The sequence below is a fragment of the Cornus florida genome, unplaced genomic scaffold, assembly GCF_030987335.1.
Source record: "Cornus florida cultivar Cherokee Brave unplaced genomic scaffold, ASM3098733v1 CherokeeBrave_3.0.0_Hap2_Chr04, whole genome shotgun sequence".
Classification (NCBI taxonomy): Eukaryota; Viridiplantae; Streptophyta; class Magnoliopsida; order Cornales; family Cornaceae; genus Cornus; species Cornus florida.
Genome location: NW_026775574.1, coordinates 105432183 through 105452932, shown reverse-complemented (window position 1 = coordinate 105452932; position 20750 = coordinate 105432183). Strand labels below are relative to the sequence as shown.

Genomic DNA, 20750 nt, shown 5'->3' with positions numbered 1-20750 from the left:
TTTTAGAAAATTGAACCAAATAGAATTTTTGGTACAAATTTTCTGAATTCCAAATCAACCATAACCTAATTGGGCTAAAAAGTTGAGAATTTTGGCTTCTATTTAAATATAGATATATAATGTTTGGCTATCAACTATTATACACTTGCACTTGATCGATTTAACTTATAGAAAAATGACTTTCTTTCTTTCTTTTCTGTTATATATTTATTTACTTATGGTGATGATTAGAGTGTCCCTAAGGAGTTTGGACGGCTCCAATGCCACGTGTAGCCTCATAAGTGTAGTTGCTAACCAACTTACCTGAAATTTTTTCCCTTAAAAAGTGGAGTGTCAAATTAGTTTTTGGAATAATTATAAAATTTAAGCGTGCTTTTCAAAGAAAATCAAATTATCAAGATAAAACAACTAAAAATGTCCTCAAGTAATTCATGTTATATATAATATATGTATATTTATATAACAAACGATAATGTAGTTTATTGATATCTCTTCATCCATCCAAAGGATGACTTGGATGTCAATATATCAGTTGGTTTGTGAATAATCAGGATCTAGATCAACCCAACAACTTTACCTTCACAAACCAGGCCCAATTAATCTGAGAGGTGCTCATGAGGATATAAGTCCATTTTCAACCAGTCGAATCACTACAACATCTTGTCCAAGTTGTTGTACTGAATATCACCAGGCTCATTTTGGTCCATCTTGGTAATGGCCCAAGCCATAGTAAAACCTAATTGGTCCAACGGCTCAACCCACTCAGGGCCAAATTTCGAGAAATTTGAATATATATATATATATATATATATATATATATATATATATATATATTTAAAAAGAAGGTAACACTTTATCCCAAAACTTGGTAAATATATATATATTTTTTAACCTTTATTTTATTTTATTTAAATAAATAAAAAGATTGAAATAACTACAAATTCAAATGTCTTCAACTCTACTTTCGTAGGGTTCAAACATTTTGAGACTTAAATGATATATGTAGTTTACATACAATTTCACTCATATTAAAATACTCTCTGTGATTTTAATGAAAACTCGAATAAGTTTAACTTAAAATTCTATTTTTTCTTTAAAGATTCAATCTTTATATATTAAAAATGTGTGACTTAAAAAGTATTACCTTGTTTGACACTGAGAATAGTTGTTTTCTCCTTTTCAGTCTTTACTCATTAAAATACTATTTGTAACTTTAACTCGACTAAGTGTAACTCGAAACTTTCTTTTTCTTTCAAAAATTCACTCTTTATATATTTTAAAGGTCTAGTGACTTAAAAGGTAACTGATTGAGGTATTTTAATTCAAATATTCAATCTATATTTACATCACATAAATGTGTTTTTCAGGATCTTCTTACTGGGAAAATGATTAGGCATGCTAAAGAAAACGAGGGACTGCATTTCCTTGAAGCATATATAGTGAGAAATGCTCTCTTAGGAATATTTTACTCCTTATCTTGAAATTGATAATAATCAGAACGCAAATCAAACGCAAATCAATATTGAAGAGATAAGTTGCTCTCTTTAATTAATCAAAAATATTATAAGGATGATGTAAGTTCAAATCTTTCTAAGACAAGAAAAGGGATTTCATCATCATTATGATCATTAAAAACCATTACAAAAGTGTAAAAGATTTTGCACACAATTGGATTCAAATTAATTTGAAAATATTTGAAAATAAAAATTCTACAAGGGTCTGTTTGGTTAGCCAAAAACTGATGGTGAAAAGTGAAGCGAAAGAAAAGAAATTTGTATTTCTATGGTTAGCATAATTTTTTTGTAAAAAAATTGTGGAAAAATATTGTTTCATTAGTTTGGCTAGTAAGAAAGTGAAAAGAAAATGATTTATATGCCAAAACTACTCTTATGAATTTACTACTAAGTAATATACATCATGCAACCAGCATAATAAAAAATATAAATAATTGTTCTATGAATAAAAAAATGTGTGTACATATATATAAAGAGTCATAATTTAAAGAGTCAGAAAATATATAAATAATTATTTTATGAATAAAAATATATGTGTGTGCACACACATATATATAGTCCTAATTTAAAGAGTAAGAAAATTATAACTTAATTAAGAATCTTAATTTAAAGAGTTAGAAAGTTGTAATATAATTAAAAGTCTTAATTTATCAAAAAGAAGGAAGAAAAATAATTGACAACGATATAATTGAAAACTAACATATAATGATACAACTTCTACGGAAATTGAAACATTGTTTCCTAAAAACTTTCTATTTTACGCTAATCAAATTATAAAATAATTAATTTTTTTTTTTTTTTTTTCTTCTTTCTAGCCAGTTGAGCTAACCAAACTAACAGCAAACCGAACCGTTAAGACTAGTGAAACTGAACCAAACCTCGTTGGAAGAGATCGGTTCGGTTCCACGGTTTTGGCTACAGACCTCAGGACCATTGGATACAATGCACCCCCACTGCAGCGTATATTACCTGGAACCCTACTGAGAGCGGTGGGAAGAGAAAAGAGAGCGATCACCATCACCTTAGTTGTGCCTTCTATAGCCTTTATATAATATATATTCTATACACACGCACAAGCAATCTCAGTGCTCATCATCCCCATTATTCAAAAGCAAACTCTCTGTGTTAGGGTTTCTATTTCATTCACAAATGGAGAAAATCAGAAGAGCATCGCATGCAGGTTCATGGTACACTGACAATCGTAAGTCAAATTCCAATAATTTGCTCAATTTCATGTAATTTGAGTCCCCATTTCTGTGGATTTTCAAGCTTGACTTTACAATTACCGATTTAAAACACACACATAGAGCTTTGGAGTTTAATGTGTTTTGTTGAGCTTCGAATGTTTTAGTAGATTGATAATCTTTACTGTAAAATCTATATAGATATGTACGAATTCCACCTTTTGTGAGTTCTTTTGAGGCTCCGTTATACACGAGGGGAAATTGTTTTATTGCGTAACCAAAATGTAAGTTTAGTAAAATCAGCAATTGGAATGAGAGAATTGTGAAAATTGATGGATGTGAGGTGTGTAAAAGAATGAACATTTTTGATATATTGGACAATTTGGATCAATTGTCAAAACAGGGAGTTACAGTGGAGATATTTGAAGCGAGTAGTGTTTTTGAGGTGCCCTGTAATAGTAAATTATGATGAAATGATGAGGAAAATTGAAGTAAATGTAGCTGCTGCCTCATCACACTATAAATGTAGCTCACCAGACTCCGGAATGGCTGAAGCCTCGTGCACCGGGTTAGCCCTTTTTAATTGCTCTAAAGTTTATGATTGCAAGCACCTTGTCATGTTTATGTAATGGTTATAGTTGGGCTTGTTATGACTTCACCCTTTAAGTTTAATGAAAGTGGAGCAGTTCTAGAAATATGATTAATAATAAGGCGATAAGCAAGGCCCTTGGAATGTAAGTATTCAAGGGTAAAGTGATGGGTTTAAAGATTCTTGGGTATTGATGAGCTGGCAAACTCACAATGGCAGTGCTGGGTTGAGCTGCCCGAAGAGGTGATTTCCATTGAATTGGAGCACAATAGTTAACTGGCAATGCTACTTTTGAAGTATACTTTGATCAAACATTTCACACCAGCATATGCCTTTATCCCGTTATCCCGTTTGAATGGGATTGGCTACATTGATTATTTTTTATGTTATTTTCTATTATAAGTCATTTCTGCTACTATATATATATATATATATTCAAATTAGTTTTTATTATTTCATTCAATGTTAGTTTTGTTCAACCTTGTCTTTTACCTTCTATATAAACCAATCTTCCTCTTCTCATAAGTGCATCTATCGGTCTATGTTGAATAAGCCCATACTACATATGTCTATTTTTTCAATTTTTCTCACTAATTGGTACAACCCTAATTGTTCCCTCACACATTGATTATTGATCTTATCTATTTTTGGTTAATCCTAGTATCCATCTAGCATTCACATTTTAGCCTTGTGAATGAGTTATTCTTGTTTCTTTTTTCACGTCCAACACTCTGGTAGTTGGTTTGATAAACGTCCTTTATAATTTTTCTTAACTTATTTGATATTCCCTTATCTTATAAATCACTACTAGCTTGCCTCCATGTTGTCCATCCTATTCCAATTCTACTACTTATATCAACATCAATCTCCCTGCCCTCCTGTATAAATGATCTTGAATATCGTAAATGATTATTTTGATATCGTTATATTATTATTTTCTATAGCATTACTAAATTTACCTTTCATATATTATGCTTTAGTTTGACATATTATTATACCTTTTGACTTTAAAGCCTTCCTCCGAGTTTTTAATTTCATTGCTATGGTTTCCTTAGAATTATCTAATAGCGCTATATCATCAGCAAATAACACACACCATGGGGTGTTTCCTTATAGGCTTTTCGTTATTTCATCCAAGGTTATTGTGAATAAATTGGATTTAGGGCTGATCCTTCACATAATCCTGCTTTTATAGGAAAATCAAGTCTCCCCACATATGCTGCTAACTCTAATTGTTGTATCCTTATGCATATCCTGGATAGGGTTTATAAATTTTATAGGAATATGTTTTGTTCATAGAGCCCACCAAACTATATCTCTAGGTCATATGTCTTCTCTAAGTCTATGAGAATGATATGTAGATTTTTCCGCCTGCTTCGACAATATTTCACTAATTGATTTAATAAATAATTGGTCTCTACAGTAGATCTCCCTCGCATTTCGAACATCATTGTCTTAATTTTTGTTATATTATCTTTCTCATAATTTCATGGTATGAATCATTGATTTAATTCCTCGATATATGCCACAATTTTGTACATCTCTCTCTCTTTTTTTTTTTGGTGTGCGCAAATGGAAATGGGTACTCTAGTACTTTCCTTCTACTCATTGGGCATCGTGCCTTTCTCTAAGATCTTATTAAATAAATTTGTTAGCCATGCAACTCCTACTCTTGCTAAGGTTCACTCCTCTACAGGGATGTTATCCGATCCTACTGCTTTATTATTTTACATTTTTTGCAATGTGTCTTCTATTTCCTTATTGTTGATTTTATCAATTGTTTCAAGATTGCACTCATTGTCTTTAATGTCCTCCTTACAATATTCCCCTTTCAAGAGTTGTTGAAAGTTATTTTGCCACCCATCAATTCGTCATCCTCTTTGACTAATATTTTCTTAATCTTCTACCTTAATACATCTAGCTTTATCCATATCTCTAGTCAATTTATCAACTTTTGCCAATTTGTAGCTAGCTTTTTCACCCTCACTTGTGCTTATTTTTTCATAATATAATATTGTTTGGCTTTAGCTACCATCTTCTTAGATTCATTTTTAATTTCTTGTATTTCTCTAGTTCTTCTTACCTTTTTTGCCATTCTTTAAAGCTCCTTTTATTTTATATTACTTTTTATATTTCATCATTCCACCTCCACATTTCTTTTTTTTTTTAAATAAATTTCTTCCCTTTAGTCTCTTCCAAAGTCTCTTTCACCATAGTCCTAATATACTCCCTATAATTTATTTGCATTGTCATTCCAATTTCATTTTCTTTCTTGTAATGTTTTTTTCCCTCTAATGTTATCTTCTTATTAACTTTCAGTTCTTTCCATTTTATGTATTGATGCCTTTTTCTTGGTTTTTGATATTTAAAGCCTTTATATTAGCAATCAGTGTTGGTTGGTGAGACTTTCAAACTAGTATATAGGAGATAAAAAAAAAGAAGTATTATTTCGATATGAGACCAGCTATCTTTTTAATATTTTTCAACATTAAATGAGCCTTTACGCATCAAGGGTGTTAAGGTAGATTAGTTTTAACATTCAATGGAACTAGAATGTAGTACGCAGTAATCACACTGGACAAGAAGAGAGTGTCAATTAACATTGTTGAGTCATATGCAAAAATAACTGGTGGTTCACAACAAGGAGAAGGTAGGTGGAAGAAGTGGTTCAAGGTTTTGGGTAAATGATGTGATGGTTTATCATTTAACTAAACCCATGGCGTTTGACAGATTTGAAAGGTGAAAAGGAATTGTTTTGCTGATGCTCAGCAGTTGGAGAAAGGCTTTTTGTTGCTCATTCAGGTTTTTTTTCTTGGATACAAGTCAGTGAAAGCATCAAAAGTTTGAAGTTAAAATTCTGAAAATTTCGTTTATAGTTTGTTGATCTTGGTTCTCGAACAATTTTTAACCAAATGGGCCATTTGCCCAATGATATAACCTCTCCTTCCTGAAAGGTGAGGTGAGGGGTTTGAGCCCCGTAGTGAACAATTTGTGAAATGTGTGTGTGAGTACTTACCTAACCAAAAAAAAAAAAAAGAAGCAATCATTAAAAGTGTCATATTCAGGTTTGGACCTTCCAGTTAATATGAAAATTGAATCTTGAAAAGCTGAAGAAAACTCTGAATCAACCTTCCAGTTAATATGAAAATTGAATCTTGAAAAGCTAAAGAAATCTCTGAATCACCCTTGCCTGGTAGTTAGATCATGATAACTCCAGAAAAGATACGTGGAAAGTGGAAAGCATTATTCCTTATAAAATACTATGAAACTCTACTTTTGGGGCTATAGATTGTGGATTGACTATCATTATTTTTATTATTATCTTTTTCATGAGAGTTGATGATGGCCATGATGGCCACCAACCCATGGTGGGGTGGTATGGTAAAATAAGTTTTCATTTTGTTAGCTACATTAAAAAATAATTAGTCTTATACTTGTATATGCTAAAAAAGGGATATTTAGTAGTAAAAATTCCAGTGATGCACTCAACTTCGTTCTTTTTAAAATGAACCGAAGCTCAAAAAAAAAAAAATTTGTTTAGAGAACTAATTATGCAACATTTACCTATCCTTTCTTTGACAACTAAGTGTAAGTTATTCATTCCTGATTATATAAAGTTGAATATCAGGCTATGGATCTAATAAGCTAAATAATATATGGTGCTATCCTGCTGTGATTCTGACAAAACAAGAGTACCTGGTATTCTTAGCGTAAATGATAAAATTTTCATGTTTTATTATAAAGCAGTTCTCATTTAGCTGTATCCTGTATGAGTGCAAGTAAACTTTAGATGGACATGACACGCTAAGTACTATATGAACCCCTGGTATAATGTTTACAGTTTGACAACTATTATAACTTCTTTAAGGGCATTAGGGAAATCTCAATATTTTTGCACAGAAATTACTTTATTTTTAACATTGTTAACCATAAATATTACCAATGTTTCTAATTGTTCATAGAAGCTCTTTTATCGATGCTGGAGTTATATGCAAAAAGGCTTTTCTTTTGAGGCATAAAATCAATGTCTATTACGAAAATTTGTCAAAAGGGCTATATTCATTCAAGACAAGCTTAGACCAAAACGCTCTACAGGCTTTTCTTTCGAGGCATAAAATCAATGTCTATTATGAAAATTTGTCAAAAGGGCTATATTCATTCAAGACAAGCTTAGACCAAAACGCTCTACAGGACTGAATAAATTATTCATTCACAACTAATTCCTAATTCTTCTGACACATTGGGGAATCTTATTGTGTATCTGAGAAAAAGGGTAAAGAGATGTTTTCAACTCATTCTACTGGTCAATATTGCATGGCTGTTTTGCTTTGTGATTCCCTGTTTCTCACACATTAAGGTCATATTTGGGAACTGTATTTCTGATGATGATAAACATAAGTGATGCACTCAAGTCAATACAAAACATCTTAGTACAGAGCACTGACCATGGGGAAAGATGAATTTTTCTAAATTAGCTAACAGTTCATTTTATTTTCTGAAAAAGTTCTCCTAATGTTATGTTATATTGAGTAGAAATATATAAAAAGAAGAGAAAGGAGAGAATTGCATAAAGGCTTGAATGATATGAATTACTCATTCACAACTCTAGTATTTATAGATAAAATGATCACATGCTCATATTACAAGAAAGGAAACTAAATCAAATCAAAATCAAATCACAACTTATTCTAAAGCATATTTTATGGCATATAATAGCATAGTCAAATCTCTGCTATTATGGTAAGTCATACCATAAATCGTGGTATCATATATGCTAACACTCCCCCTCAAGTTGGTGCGTGAATATCTGAAACACCCAACTTGGACAATGCATTCTCAAACACAATCTTGCTGATGCCCTTTGTAAGAATGTCTGCAAGCTGCTGAGAGCTTGTGACAAATGGAGTGCAAATTTGACCAGAGATGATCTTCTCTCGAATGAAGTGACGGTCCACCTCTATATGCTTAGTCCTGTCATGCTGAACAGGATTTGCTGCTATGCTAATGGCAGACTTCTTGTCGCAGTAGAGTGAGAATGGAAGCGACACTGGAAGGCACAAGTCTGTCATCAAGGTTTTCAGCTAAAACAACTCACCTACCCCAAGAGCCATAGCCCTATACTCTGCCTCTGCACTAGATCGAGAGACAACATCTTGCTTCTTACTGCGCCAAGTAACCAAGTTACCACCAATAATGGTACAATAACCTGAAGTAGACCTCCTATTTGAAATTGATCCTGCATAATCAGCATCTGTCCAAGCCTCAACACGCAAGTGACCATGATTGGCAAACAAAATACCATGGCCTGGACACCCTTTTAAGTAGCGAAGGATCCGAATAGCTGCATCAAAGTGTGGGGTACGAGGAGAGTGCATGAATTGACTCACGACACTCACGGCATGGCAATGTCAGGTCGAGTCATGGATAAATAGATGAGCTTCCCTACAAGTCGTTGATACTGACCAATATCTGACAACAACTCCCCCTCAGAATCAGCTGACCGATGATTCTGCTTAATCGGAGTATTAGCAGGACGAGTGCCAAGCTGATCAGAAGCAGAAAGCAAGTTAAGAACATACTTGCGTTGAGAGATGAAAATGCCAGACTTGGAGCGAGCCACCTCAATGCCCAAGAAGTACCGTAGGGGGCCAAGATCCTTAATCTCAAACTGACGGCCAAGATAGCTCTTAACCTCATTAATTCCGGTAGTATCATCACCGGTAAGAATAATATCATCGACATACACAATGAGAGCAACTGTCTTACCGCCTAAATGATGTAAAAACAAGGTATGATCAGCTGCACTTTGATGAAAACCAAACTTGAGCATAGCAGTGCCAAAGTGATCAGACCAAGCTCGAGGAGACTCCTTGAGGCCATACAGAGAACGACGAAGACGACATACCATACCAGAATGAGTAGGAGAACGAAAGCTCGGAGGAGGAACCATGTACACCTCCTCCTGCAAATCACCATTAAGAAAGGCATTCTTGACATCTAACTGAAATAGAGGCTAAGATCGAATTGCAGCAACGAAAAATAATACACGGATGGTATTCATCTTGGCAGCAGGGGCAAAAGTCTCCTGATAATCTATGTTATAAGTCTGAGCATAACCCTTGGCAACTAATCGAGCCTTGTAACGAGCAACTGACCCATCTGGATTATGCTTAACTGTAAACACCCAACGACAACCCACAGCCTTTCGTCCAATAGGAAGCGAAACCATGTCCTAAGTCTGATTTTTCTCAAGTGCTTGTAGTTCTTCTGTCATAGCATCACGCCATTGAGGTTGTGCTAGTGCATCTGCAACACTAGAAGGAACAGGAGCCGAGGCAACAGAAACAAGAAAACTTCGATAGGAGGGTGAGAGAGCATAATCAAAAACAAAATTAGAAATAGGGTAAGTACAAGAACGTTTACCCTTTCGATGGGCAATGGGGCGATCATCAAGCAAAACAATAGCTTGAGAAGGCGGAGTTAGTGTCGAAGGAGCAGGGCAGTCGATCGTGGGAGTAGAAGCTTGTACCTGTTGTCTCCGACTATAAACCTGTGAAAAAGGAACAATTCCCGCTGTTGGAGGGGTATCATTAGGAGGAATCATAGAAGAAGAAACAGGTAATGGTAGAGGAGTTGAAGACGGAAGAAGGTGATCATCCATTATATTCAATGGGAACCATTCACTCTGAGAACCAACTGAACCACTATAGTATGGTGTATGCTCAAAGAAAGAAACATCCATGGATATAAACTGCCGACGACGGGGAGGATGGTAACACCTATAACCTTTTTGAGAATGAGAATGAGAATAGCCCAAAAACACACACTTCAAAGCCTTGGGGTCAAGCTTTGTACGAGTTTGCCCCAACTGCTGAACAAAGCACACACACCCGAAGACTCGCGGAGGAATAAAAAAAAGAGATGAATTGGGATGTAAGATTAAGAGTGGGGCTGCAAAGTTAAGAATCCTAGAAGGAGTCCTATTAATGATGTAAATAGCGGTAAGAACTGCATCTCCCCAAAAAGACTGGGGAACATTCATGCCAATGCAGATTGCTTTGGCTAAGTCAAGGATGTGGCGATTCTTTCTCTCAAAACGACCATTCTGTTGAGGAGTTTTAACATTAGCCATCTGATTCTCAATCCCAAATTCTGTACATAACCGTTGTACCTCCCCATAAGTGTACTCTGTACCCTGGTCAGATCGGAATTTTTTAATGGTACGACTATATTGAGTCTGAACCATTGTCATAAAATTTTTAAAAATGGTTTATACCTCATTTTTGGTTTTCATAAGATAAACCCAAGTAACACGACTATGATCATCAATGAACACGAAATATCGAAATCCAAGACTAGAAGTAATTGAGCAAGGACCCCACACATCTGAATGAACAAGATCAAAAGGTGTTAAAACAGATTTATTACTACTAGCAGGATAATTGGAACGAACATGTTTAGCCATATGACATGTTTCACAGGATAAATCTGACACTGCCACGTTATAAAATAAGGACGGAAATAAATGTTTCAAATAACCAAAAGAAATGTCTTAGACACGTGCTAACGCATAAGCTGGGCTTTATCAGATGAAACAATATCAGAAAATGAAGCTAAACGTGCTTGAGGTGACAAAGGAGCATCCAACAGGTATAAACCATCCACTTCACGCCCACTGCCAATCGTCCGTTTCAACACCAGATCCTGAAAAATACAATGAGAGGGAAAGAACGTTACACTACAATTTAATTGTTTGGTAACGCTACTAGCAGAAATAAGATTTGTAGTCAACTTTGGAACATGAAGTGTATTTGACAAAGTTAATGAAGGAGTAACTGATATGTGACCCTTCCCAGCAATGGAAGATGGAGAGCCATCAGCAAGGCGGACCTTGCGTTGGCAAGAGCAGATACTATAAGATTGGAAGAGTGAGGACATACTAGTCATATTGTTTGAAGCACCAGAATCAATGATCCAAGGTGTTGAAGATGTAGATACGCTATTTGCAGACGCAATAGTACCTGAGTGGGCATAAGTGGAGGTTGGCTGAGATGATGCCTCCATTTGGTTGAAGAATTGCTTGAACTTGTCCAAATCAGCTTGAGTCAAGGTAACTGTGGCAAAAGATGTCGAGGCAGGGTTGTCAGGAGTTGACAACGAGACTGGTTGTGTAACAGAATGTGCAGAGGATCGAGGCTGTTGTTTTTGTTGCGGTGGACGTCCATGTAGAGCATAACAACGAGATTTGATGTGACCAATTTTTCCGCAATGGTCACACCGTCCACGTTGTCGTCCCAGAGGAGGACTGGTGGTAGTGCTCTGAACTGACCGAGATGGTGAAGTTCCTGAAAGGTTGGGAACCCGAACTGCCATAGCAGAACGATCAACAGAAGCAACACCTAATGGATGAGTTCGGCGGCTCTCATCTGACAACACATAGGAGTATGCATCCTCAAGAGTAGGGAATGAAGATAAGCCCAATAAATGAACACGAGATACTCAAACTCGTCATTCAACCCGGTAAGAAACTGAAACACTCGATTCTTCTCCACAATTCCTGCATATAAAACTGCATCATCTGGAAGCTTCCAAGAGGGAAAGGAATCATATTATGACATCTCCTCCCAAATAGCACGAAGCTTGGCGATGTAACTTGAAACTATCAAGTCACCCTGAGAAATCCTGGTGATATCTCGCCCCAGCTGGAAAATTCGTGCATTATTCTACCTTTGAGAATAAGTGCGTTGAACTGAATCCCAAATCTGCTTAGCAGTTTTCATAAACATATAGCCAACAGCTATGTTTGGTTGCATCAAATTGACTAGCCAAGACATAACCATAGCGTTATCTGCAAATCACTGTGGACATGCCTTCTCTGACTCAGCTGGCTCTTTCTTAGAACCAGTAATATAGCCAATCTTGCCTTTGCCACTAATGAATATCTTGGCAGACTGTGCCCAAATCAAATAGTTAGAACCATCCAACTTCACTGTGGTGATTTGAAGTCCTGGATTTTCTGATGAGTTGGTGGGAAAAATGGCACCACCACCACTGAATCTGCCATAATCTGTCACACGACAATAAAAAAAAAAAAACTCCAAAAACACCACAAATTCTGTTAATAAATCAAAAGGTCTCCTCAGACCATAAACAATGTCTCCTCAGACCATTCCCGAAAAATCCAAATACATACCTTTTTTAAGGAGCGCTGCTCGCTTACGTATAGCCAGACAACCTCCTTCTTAATATTCGGAACCTCTTTGTAGACTATTTTTTTTTTACCCAAGCCCTTCTAGGTGTTGGAAACCAACTATCCCAATTTACCCAACCCTAGAAGAGTGAAAAAGAAATTGTAAAACTTAAAAATATCTGTTTTCGATCATAAAACAGCAACACAGAAAAAAATGTGTAGGCAACGTCACACGATGTCATAAACAGCCTAAGGTAGCTGTCGCACAAGTAGCAAGGCTGCTGAAAGGTGTGGAAAGGTGTTGGCTCTGATACTAAGTAGAAATATATAAAAAGAAGAGAAATGAGAGAATTGCGTAAAGGCTTGAATGATATGAATTACTCATTCACCGCTTTAGTATTTATAGATAAAATGAGCACATGCTCATATTACAAGAAAGGAAACTAAATCAAATCAAAATCAAATCACAACTTATTCTAAAGCATATTCTATAGCATAGTCAAATCTGTGCTATTATGGTAAGTCATACCATAAATCGTGGTATCATATATGCTATTATATGCATAGTCAAATTTATGCTATTATGGTAAGTCATACCATAAATCGTGGTATCATATATGCTAACATATTGCTTTGTCAGCAAAAAAATTAACGGAAGAGCTTGATAAATGGCTTGCTGCATCTGGCCTGGCAAAATCTCCTGATGTTCGAGGTGTGATTGCTCCGTAAGTTATTATGCACCACCCACCATCACTATTCCACAACAACAGCTCTAATGTATTTATCATTCTTGTGGTGGCATTGAACCCACTAGTCATGCAGGGTATTCTTATTCAGGTCGTGCCGCAGCCTTTGCATTTGCAAACATAGACCCAGAAAAAATGTGAGTTTGTTCTCTTGATATTTATATGAGATGATCATCTTTGAGTAGTTGTGTATCAATAAAGCTTACATGTTCCTTGTTGCAAATTTGTGAGTTTTTATTTTTCAGTTCTCGGGTGTTTCTTCTCGGTCCATCTCACCACTATTACACTCCAAAATGTGCTCTCTCAAGGGCCACAGTTTACAAGACACCAATAGGGGACCTGCCTATTGATCTGGAAGGTATTTTGACTTTCATCTTTTAGTGCAATCTTTCTCAGAAGTTCTTCTGTAAGAATGAAATTTGGTAACCCTGGTGAAATTGACATATTAATGAACTTTTTCAAATTCACTGACCTGCTTAGACTGTTTGCTGGAAAATCCAAACGGAATTGGTAAAATATTTCTATAGGAACATTTCAGCGCTTTCCTACCGTTTGCGACTGTTTTTTGAGAGGAGGATGGGGCGTTCATGGTTATTAAAAAAAGTGCAATCCAGATTGTTGGATTCTGCCACAACTGTTGAATCAATTCGGTTCATAAAAAGAATCACACGGGTGGTATCATAATGGAATCACTAAAATGGAAAATATGATGATTTGCTGTTTTGTTATGGTACTTTGGTGGTTATATCTTATGTAGATTATGTTAATTAACTATTTGAATTATATTATTAAGAAGTAGTACGGTATAAATTTCAATAATGATTTAGCATTGCTTGTTTGAAGCAAAGCTCATTCACATTTAAGCTCGTTTCTGCACAGTCATTGAGGAGCTAAAAGCTACTGGGAATTTTGAATTGATGGATCTTCACGTTGATGAGGCTGAACATAGCATGGAAATGCACTTGCCATATCTTGCGAAAGTGTTTCATGGGTAAGTCTAGTTGTAGATTAAAGCTTTTGTCTCTACTCCTACTTTGTTGAGGCTGATATTTAGATAATACTATTATAGGTACACTGTAAAAATTGTACCCATTTTGGTCGGCGCTCTTAATGCTGAAAATGAAGCCATGTACGGACGGATGTTAGCCAAATATGTAGATGATCCAAATAATTTCTTTTCTGTATCCTCAGATTTTTGTCACTGGGGCTCCCGGTATGTTCCGTTCATGAGTATTTTCTAATATTTTTGTCTCTTGTATGTCGAGAACATGATCATTTATATACATTTATGCAGTCCTAAAAGCAAATGATTTTGACGTATATAGTTTTCTAGTGAAATCTTCTGTCTTTATATCACAACCAAGATGGGGACGTTTCTGTTCGATTTAGACTCCCATTGCCAGTGCTCATAACAGGCTTCCATTTCACATATACTGAAATTCATTTTTTTGTGTTAGGTTCAATTACACGCATTATGACAAAAAACATGGAGCTATCTACAAATCTATCGAGGCCTTGGACAGGATGGGCATGGATATAATAGAAACCGGAGATGCAGATGCATTTAAAAAGTACCTGTTGGAGTTTGATAACACCATTTGTGGACGCCATCCAATTAGTGTTTTTCTCCATGTAAATATCTCCTCTTCTTCTTCTTTTTTATTTTTAATTTATGGGAAGGTTTGTTTTCAGTAATTTTTCCCCTGCTAAATAAAACACACACACACTTTTTGCCCCTATGGGGACTTGTACGCTCAACCATAGGGACTTGGACACTCAACTGTCATTTTGGGAGGTAGAGGAACTATCACTAGACTATACCCTTGGTTGTTTTCACTAATTTCCTTGCTGTTAAACAAAACCCACAGAACTTTGTGCAGGATCGGTTTTCTTTTTTCTGTCCATCCTGTCTTAGGTATAAAAGTCATCAGGACACGATTTAAAATGCTAAATTTGCATATTAACAATTTTAAAAAATCATAAACACCTAAATGTAGAGCTTAAAGTATTTAGTTAATGTTGTGCAAGTTTGCTTACCATTTCCTCCTTCCATTTAATTTTTCTAGGTGAAATTCATCAAAATAATATTTTAGGTGCATTGAAATCGGATGATATTCTCATAGGTTTTGCCAAATTTTTAAAAAGACAGCATATATGTTTTTTCCCCCATCTTTATTTGTTCTATTCATTTTTTATTTATATCTATGTTCTTTCCTTCAGTTTCATTTTTTCATTGATCAGTTAACTGCATTGATTGGTTTGCTAATTTTTTTTTGTTATTTTGTCTTTTAAAACACAACCAGATGTTGAGGAACTGCTCCATAAAAACAAAGATCAAGTTTCTTCGATACGAACAATCAAGTCAATGCAAAAGCATGAGAGACAGCAGTGTCAGTTATGCATCTGCAGCAGCAAAGGTGGATGCCTAAATTTGTAAGAACTCATGCATAAAATGTACCTGCATAGGAGGGGAGGGGGTATCAGTTTGAAGTTCTCTTGCATTGATTGTAATATCTAGCCTTATTACCCTCTTTTGCAAAAACACATCTTTATCTTGGATTCCTAGTTAATTCATTTTCATATTAATGACTTCATCATGCAATTGGATGTTCTTGATTTTCCTTGTCTTGCAATTTTGTTTATATTTTATTTCTTCATTTGATTGTTAATTTGATATTTTCTCAATCAAGTCAAGTTTACCTTAAAGGGTCATTCAGAGATGCACTTCTTGTTACAAATTTGAGAGCATATACACCGACCGAAGTTGGATGGTAATTTTAGATTTACATCCAAGTGCTTCACATTCCCTAGATTTTGTCAAATTAAATAGTTCCCTAGGAGGTATCCAAATAACATTATCCTCTTACAAATTCACTATCCATCCAGTGCTAGGGCTCATCTCCCTTCTGATTTCATCTGTTTCGTAATTCTTCATATACGAGTGTCTTACTTTTCACTAACATTTGTTATGCTTTCTGTTGTCCATGGGCATGAGATTACGAGATGGGATCATAAATTTCTATCACGATGTGATAACTTGTTAAATCATTATGTCTATATCGGTTAGTATAAGTTGTTTTTTTGTCCATTTGAAAGCGTGTTGTAGGATTGAAGATTGGATTGTTACATATAAGGTTTTATTTTTGTAAGCCCTAAAAATGAAGTTTAGTTTCTTGTGACATTTTTCATCCCATATTTGCTGTGAAATATTTAGTTGGAGCCTTGGAAAAGATGGGGGATGATGTACTTCATTACTTAACTATGGTTACTTAATGACTTCATTACTTAACTATGGTTACTAAAGGTTAATCATTTGAATGTTTGGTCCGATTATCTTGCCAATCCAGTGGTACTAGATGTTGGTCTAGGGCTTGAATGCTTGGAACATCCAATTGTAACTCTCAAATCATAGAGAAGTAATTTGGAGGCAACAGAGTGCAATTGCTAAGCTATTTGGTTGTCTAAATTCTTGTGAAGTATGGGTTTACACACACCACTGGGTGATATACTCACATATAACCTTGGTTTATTTATTTTGTATGCATGATTTTGGCTATGGCATGTCTCAATTATTATTTATTTTTTTATTAATTTTTTTGAGCAAGAATTTCATACCCCCATTTGTTTCTATGGAAAAATGAATCCCATCTCACCATGGCAAGCAGAGAAGATGCTACTAGACTGTTGTCCTTGGTATGACATGTATCAATTCAATTGGTCCGTTTTCTTTCCCATTGAAATGGTCATTCGAATTCCTGTCCAAGTTCAACTCAATTTCATTTAAACACACACACACACACACGAACCCCCAATTTCATCTCTCTCTATATATATGGTTAATGAATAATTGCTTGTATAGTTCAATTCCATCCAAGTTGAAAGTGTTGCAGTAACAAGAACAATATTGCAACTCAAGAATAAGGTCTTGTTACCTTCCGAAAAAAGAAAAAGAAAAAGGAAATAAAGTCTTTTTCTTGATAATTCAATTCAATCTAACACTTAAAATTCAGTTATTAAAAGTTTCCATACTTAATTTTTAATTTTATCAAACACCACCTAACTTAATAACTTACATCTTGAATGTGCTAAGTTTTTAATTTAATAATTTAAAATCTTTAATTCAATTTTAAATTGACAATGCAACAAGCACAAAAGGGTCAAATATTTTAGGAACTACAGGCGAAGCAACAGCAAAGGCAAGGACTGCACCACGGCACTACCACAACCAGGACCTTCACCACCGCCATTCTCTCTCAAACTGAAATGGGTTTCTCTTCTTGTCCCAAAAATGGATCTGCCAAAAAGTAATTTCGATAGAACTATTAACGCCATCTATCTAAAAGCTCTGATAGGGAAGGTCACTGTAATTTAAAAAATACGAAGAGAGTTTAGTGTAAATTGATGAAATTTCAGAGAAGATTAGTGTAATTATCCCTAATATTATAACAAAATGAGATATATTGAAGGCAAAGTTGTTGCATTAGACGTGGAATGAATGAATGGGCACGATCTCTCAAATAGAAAGCCATCTGGAAGGTCTGTATGCTAATCATAATTAAAAATATTACGAGTATTAAGATACTTGCAAGAGTCACCTTGCAATATCACAGCCAAAACTTGACTCAATCATATCACTAGAATAAAATAAAATAAAAAATACGAACGTTTGACTAAAATAAAATAAAAAATACGAACGTTTGATTGTGCCGTCACCTTCCAATAACAGCCACCTGTGACACTATACTATCAACACACTTGCTATTATTGAATCTTAGATTTTGAGCGTCACACTCGCACTATAGTGCGTGTTGCTGCAATTAGGATTTACTAGTAGTATTTTCCCAGTGGGAGACGAAAGAGAGAGAGGACCAATAAAGTAGGAAGTGGATAAAACCTTCCCAAATTGGAAACCCTCTCTAGGGTTTTTGTGGAATCTCACTCTTTCTTCCTCTGATTTTGTCTCTCTTATTTTAGGGCTTCTCTTCCCTTTCTCTCTCTAAAGCTTGGTTCTTTCTCTCTCTAGGCTTTGTTGTTGTTGTTGTACTTAGTGGAGATGGAGTGCTTGTCCCGTGATGTTGTTCTTTTGGATAGGTTTGTGTCTTCTGTCATAGAAGCTGTTGTGGCTGAGACTGCCATTGTTGCTGCTAAATCTCTTGCTTGCCTTCTCTTCATGGTAATAACGCAACCGCATACTTTTCTCTTTCTTTGGTTTCGTAATTGTTTCGATTACTTACTTTTGTCGTGAATTCATTATTATTACGTTTGACTTCGTCCTTGTAAAAGTGTTACTTGTATTGTGGGGAAATTTTTTTTTTTTTTTTCTTTATCGAATTGGTTTTATTATGCTTTTTTTTTTTTTTTTGGCTTAATTACTTATCCAGAATTGCTGTTGGATTTTTTGTTTTTTGTGGGTATTATTATTTATTTATGGCAACTTGAGTATATTTCTTGTACATTAGGTGGATTTGGGGTTTAGGGTATGATAAGTTTATCTTCCTCAGTAATTAGATTGCCCCAAAAGTGTACAGCTTTGAGGCTCTCTCTATGAATTGTTCTGTTTCTTATTAAGTTATGCAATTGGCTTTTTGGGAAAGAAAAAAGAAACAAAAAACGAAAAATATATATATTATGCATTTATTATTTTGGGCTTGTGTAGTGATGAAGTGATTCCTAGAAGCATAGTGCTTAAATACTGAACAATATGGTATGATACATATTTTGGTTTTTTTTCCTAGCATTTGGCAGTTGGTAAATTTGCAACTTTAGATTTTACCCCAATTACAACTCAGGGATGTTGATGTATCACCATCTAAATTGCTTACGATCCATGAAGCACATGTGGATTTTTTTGGGTTCAAACAAATCTAGTTTAATGGTCTGGAATAATTTGAATGCGTGTGCTTCCGGGGTGGTTTCTTATTATCGAAGTAGCTGTTGCAAATCATTTATGTTAACCTTTTCGAATTTACATATATGCTGTAAACAATGCACCTTGTGTCAAAACTGTTCCGTCACTTATTGATATGTTTTGATGTGCATTTGCCATCTAATATGGTTCTCTCGCTGTTGTTCTACGTCTCCTATACTTTCTTATTCATTGTCTACAAATATGTGCATTTTAGATGAGTACTTTTCTTTGTTACCTTTTATTCAGGATGTGTTTGGTTTGTTTCAGATGGGAAAATTTCCGAATGGTATTGATTTCCTATGGGAGCCTGAAAAAATTGAAAGGTCAGTGACATAATTTCATTTGGTATAACACCCATTCTTGTTGCTTCAATTGCAAGAGGGGGAATGAATACAATTAGAGTACTGAATTTTTTGCAGGGTTTCATTAGCTGAAATTAACACTATGAAGAAGCCTGGCCCTGAGAACAAAGATGGCAGCGAAACAGAGGATGATGACGAGGATGACGATGATGGTGAAGAAGATCAGGATGATGATGATGATGGTAGTGAGGAGGATGATTTGCCTGGCAAAGAGGGAAATGATGAGGATGAAGGGGATCCTGAGGATGTGCCTGTGGCCAATGGTGATGGTGGAAGCGAGGATGACGACGATGAAGATGAGGATGACGACGATGAAGATGATGAGGAAGAAGAGGAGGATGAAGAGGAAGATGAGGATGAAGAGATTCCTCAGCCACTTGTTAAGAAGAGAAAATGTGCTGAGGAAGAAGAGGAGGATGAAGAGGAAGAGGAAGATGAAGAGATTCCCCAGCCACCTGCTAAGAAGAGAAAATGAGAGTACTTTTTTTCTTTTCTTATGTCATGTTTTGTCTTTTGGGTTAGTCCCTAGGATGAGAGGGGGCAGGATTCAGATATTTTTTTATGACGTAGAAAAGTTTGCAGTACTTGGTTGTTGTAGACGAACCCTGTTTAGTATCTCTACTTTTAAAGCTCTGTTTTTTTTATCATAGTAAGCTGCGTTTAAAACGAAGAAATGAAATGGTTATTCTCATCTTATTATTTGGTTGCAAATATTAAAAAAAGTAGGAATGGAATGACATTACTTATTTTTTATAATTTTTTTGTCCAAAATTGAAACCTAGAATGGCATTATTTTAAATTGAATTCTCCAAAATACGAAATATCAATGATAAATTGAAAGGCATCGGCGCGGTGGTGGCGGTAGTGGTGTAAGTGGAAGGCTGACAATGGTGTAGGGTGGTGGTGGAAGGCGATGCTAGTAGTATAGGGTGGCGGCGGTCATGGTGGAAGGCGGTGGTGGTGTAAGGCAATGGAGGTGGCGGTGATGGTGATGGTGATGGCGGTGGTGGTGGAGGTAGGCAGCAACAATTGTGGTGGCGGCAGTGACGGTGGCAGTGATTTTTGAACTTGGAACGTAAGCATATTTTTGGGGCAGTGACTTTTGGACTTGGAACGTAAGCATATTTTTGGGAATGTAATTTCTTATTTTATAAAAAAAAAATAACTAAGGAATAAAATGACCATTCCATAAATCAAGATGTAGAACGAATTTTCATTCTTTTTCTTTCCAAGGTAGAATAAATGGAGTGGACAGGA

The 20750-nt window shown here is 35.4% G+C and overlaps 2 protein-coding genes across 2 annotated transcripts; both read left to right on the top strand.

Annotated features, from left to right (window-relative positions):
• The first annotated feature begins 2494 nt into the window (after positions 1-2494).
• LOC132304498 (uncharacterized) lies at positions 2495-15856 on the top strand. The gene is made up of 8 exons (XM_059802200.1): positions 2495-2715; positions 13118-13202; positions 13292-13360; positions 13469-13581; positions 14103-14214; positions 14293-14436; positions 14681-14855; positions 15527-15856. The coding sequence occupies exons 1-8, from the start codon at positions 2664-2666 to the stop codon at positions 15650-15652; spliced, it is 876 nt and encodes a 291-aa protein (XP_059658183.1). The 5' UTR covers positions 2495-2663; the 3' UTR covers positions 15653-15856.
• A 2170-nt stretch (positions 15857-18026) lies between these two features.
• Positions 18027-20189, top strand: LOC132304497 (uncharacterized). The gene is made up of 3 exons (XM_059802199.1): positions 18027-18396; positions 19399-19454; positions 19551-20189. Exons 1-3 carry the CDS (start codon positions 18277-18279, stop codon positions 19966-19968), a joined length of 594 nt encoding a protein of 197 aa, XP_059658182.1. The 5' UTR covers positions 18027-18276; the 3' UTR covers positions 19969-20189.
• Positions 20190-20750: the final 561 nt, after the last annotated feature.

Bases quoted from the DNA above. Each gene is read 5' to 3' on its own strand.
- LOC132304498 (XM_059802200.1), top strand. From the start codon at position 2,664: ATGGAGAAAATCAGAAGAGCATCGCATGCAGGTTCATGGTACACTGAC. The intron at 2,716-13,117 runs GTAAGTCAAATT...TTGCTTTGTCAG, and splicing joins TTCATGGTACACTGACAATC to CAAAAAAATTAACGGAAGAG. The intron at 13,361-13,468 runs GTGAGTTTGTTC...TTTATTTTTCAG, and splicing joins AACATAGACCCAGAAAAAAT to TTCTCGGGTGTTTCTTCTCG.
- LOC132304497 (XM_059802199.1), top strand. From the start codon at position 18,277: ATGGAGTGCTTGTCCCGTGATGTTGTTCTTTTGGATAGGTTTGTGTCT. The intron at 18,397-19,398 runs GTAATAACGCAA...GGTTTGTTTCAG, and splicing joins TTGCTTGCCTTCTCTTCATG to ATGGGAAAATTTCCGAATGG. The intron at 19,455-19,550 runs GTCAGTGACATA...AATTTTTTGCAG, and splicing joins GAGCCTGAAAAAATTGAAAG to GGTTTCATTAGCTGAAATTA.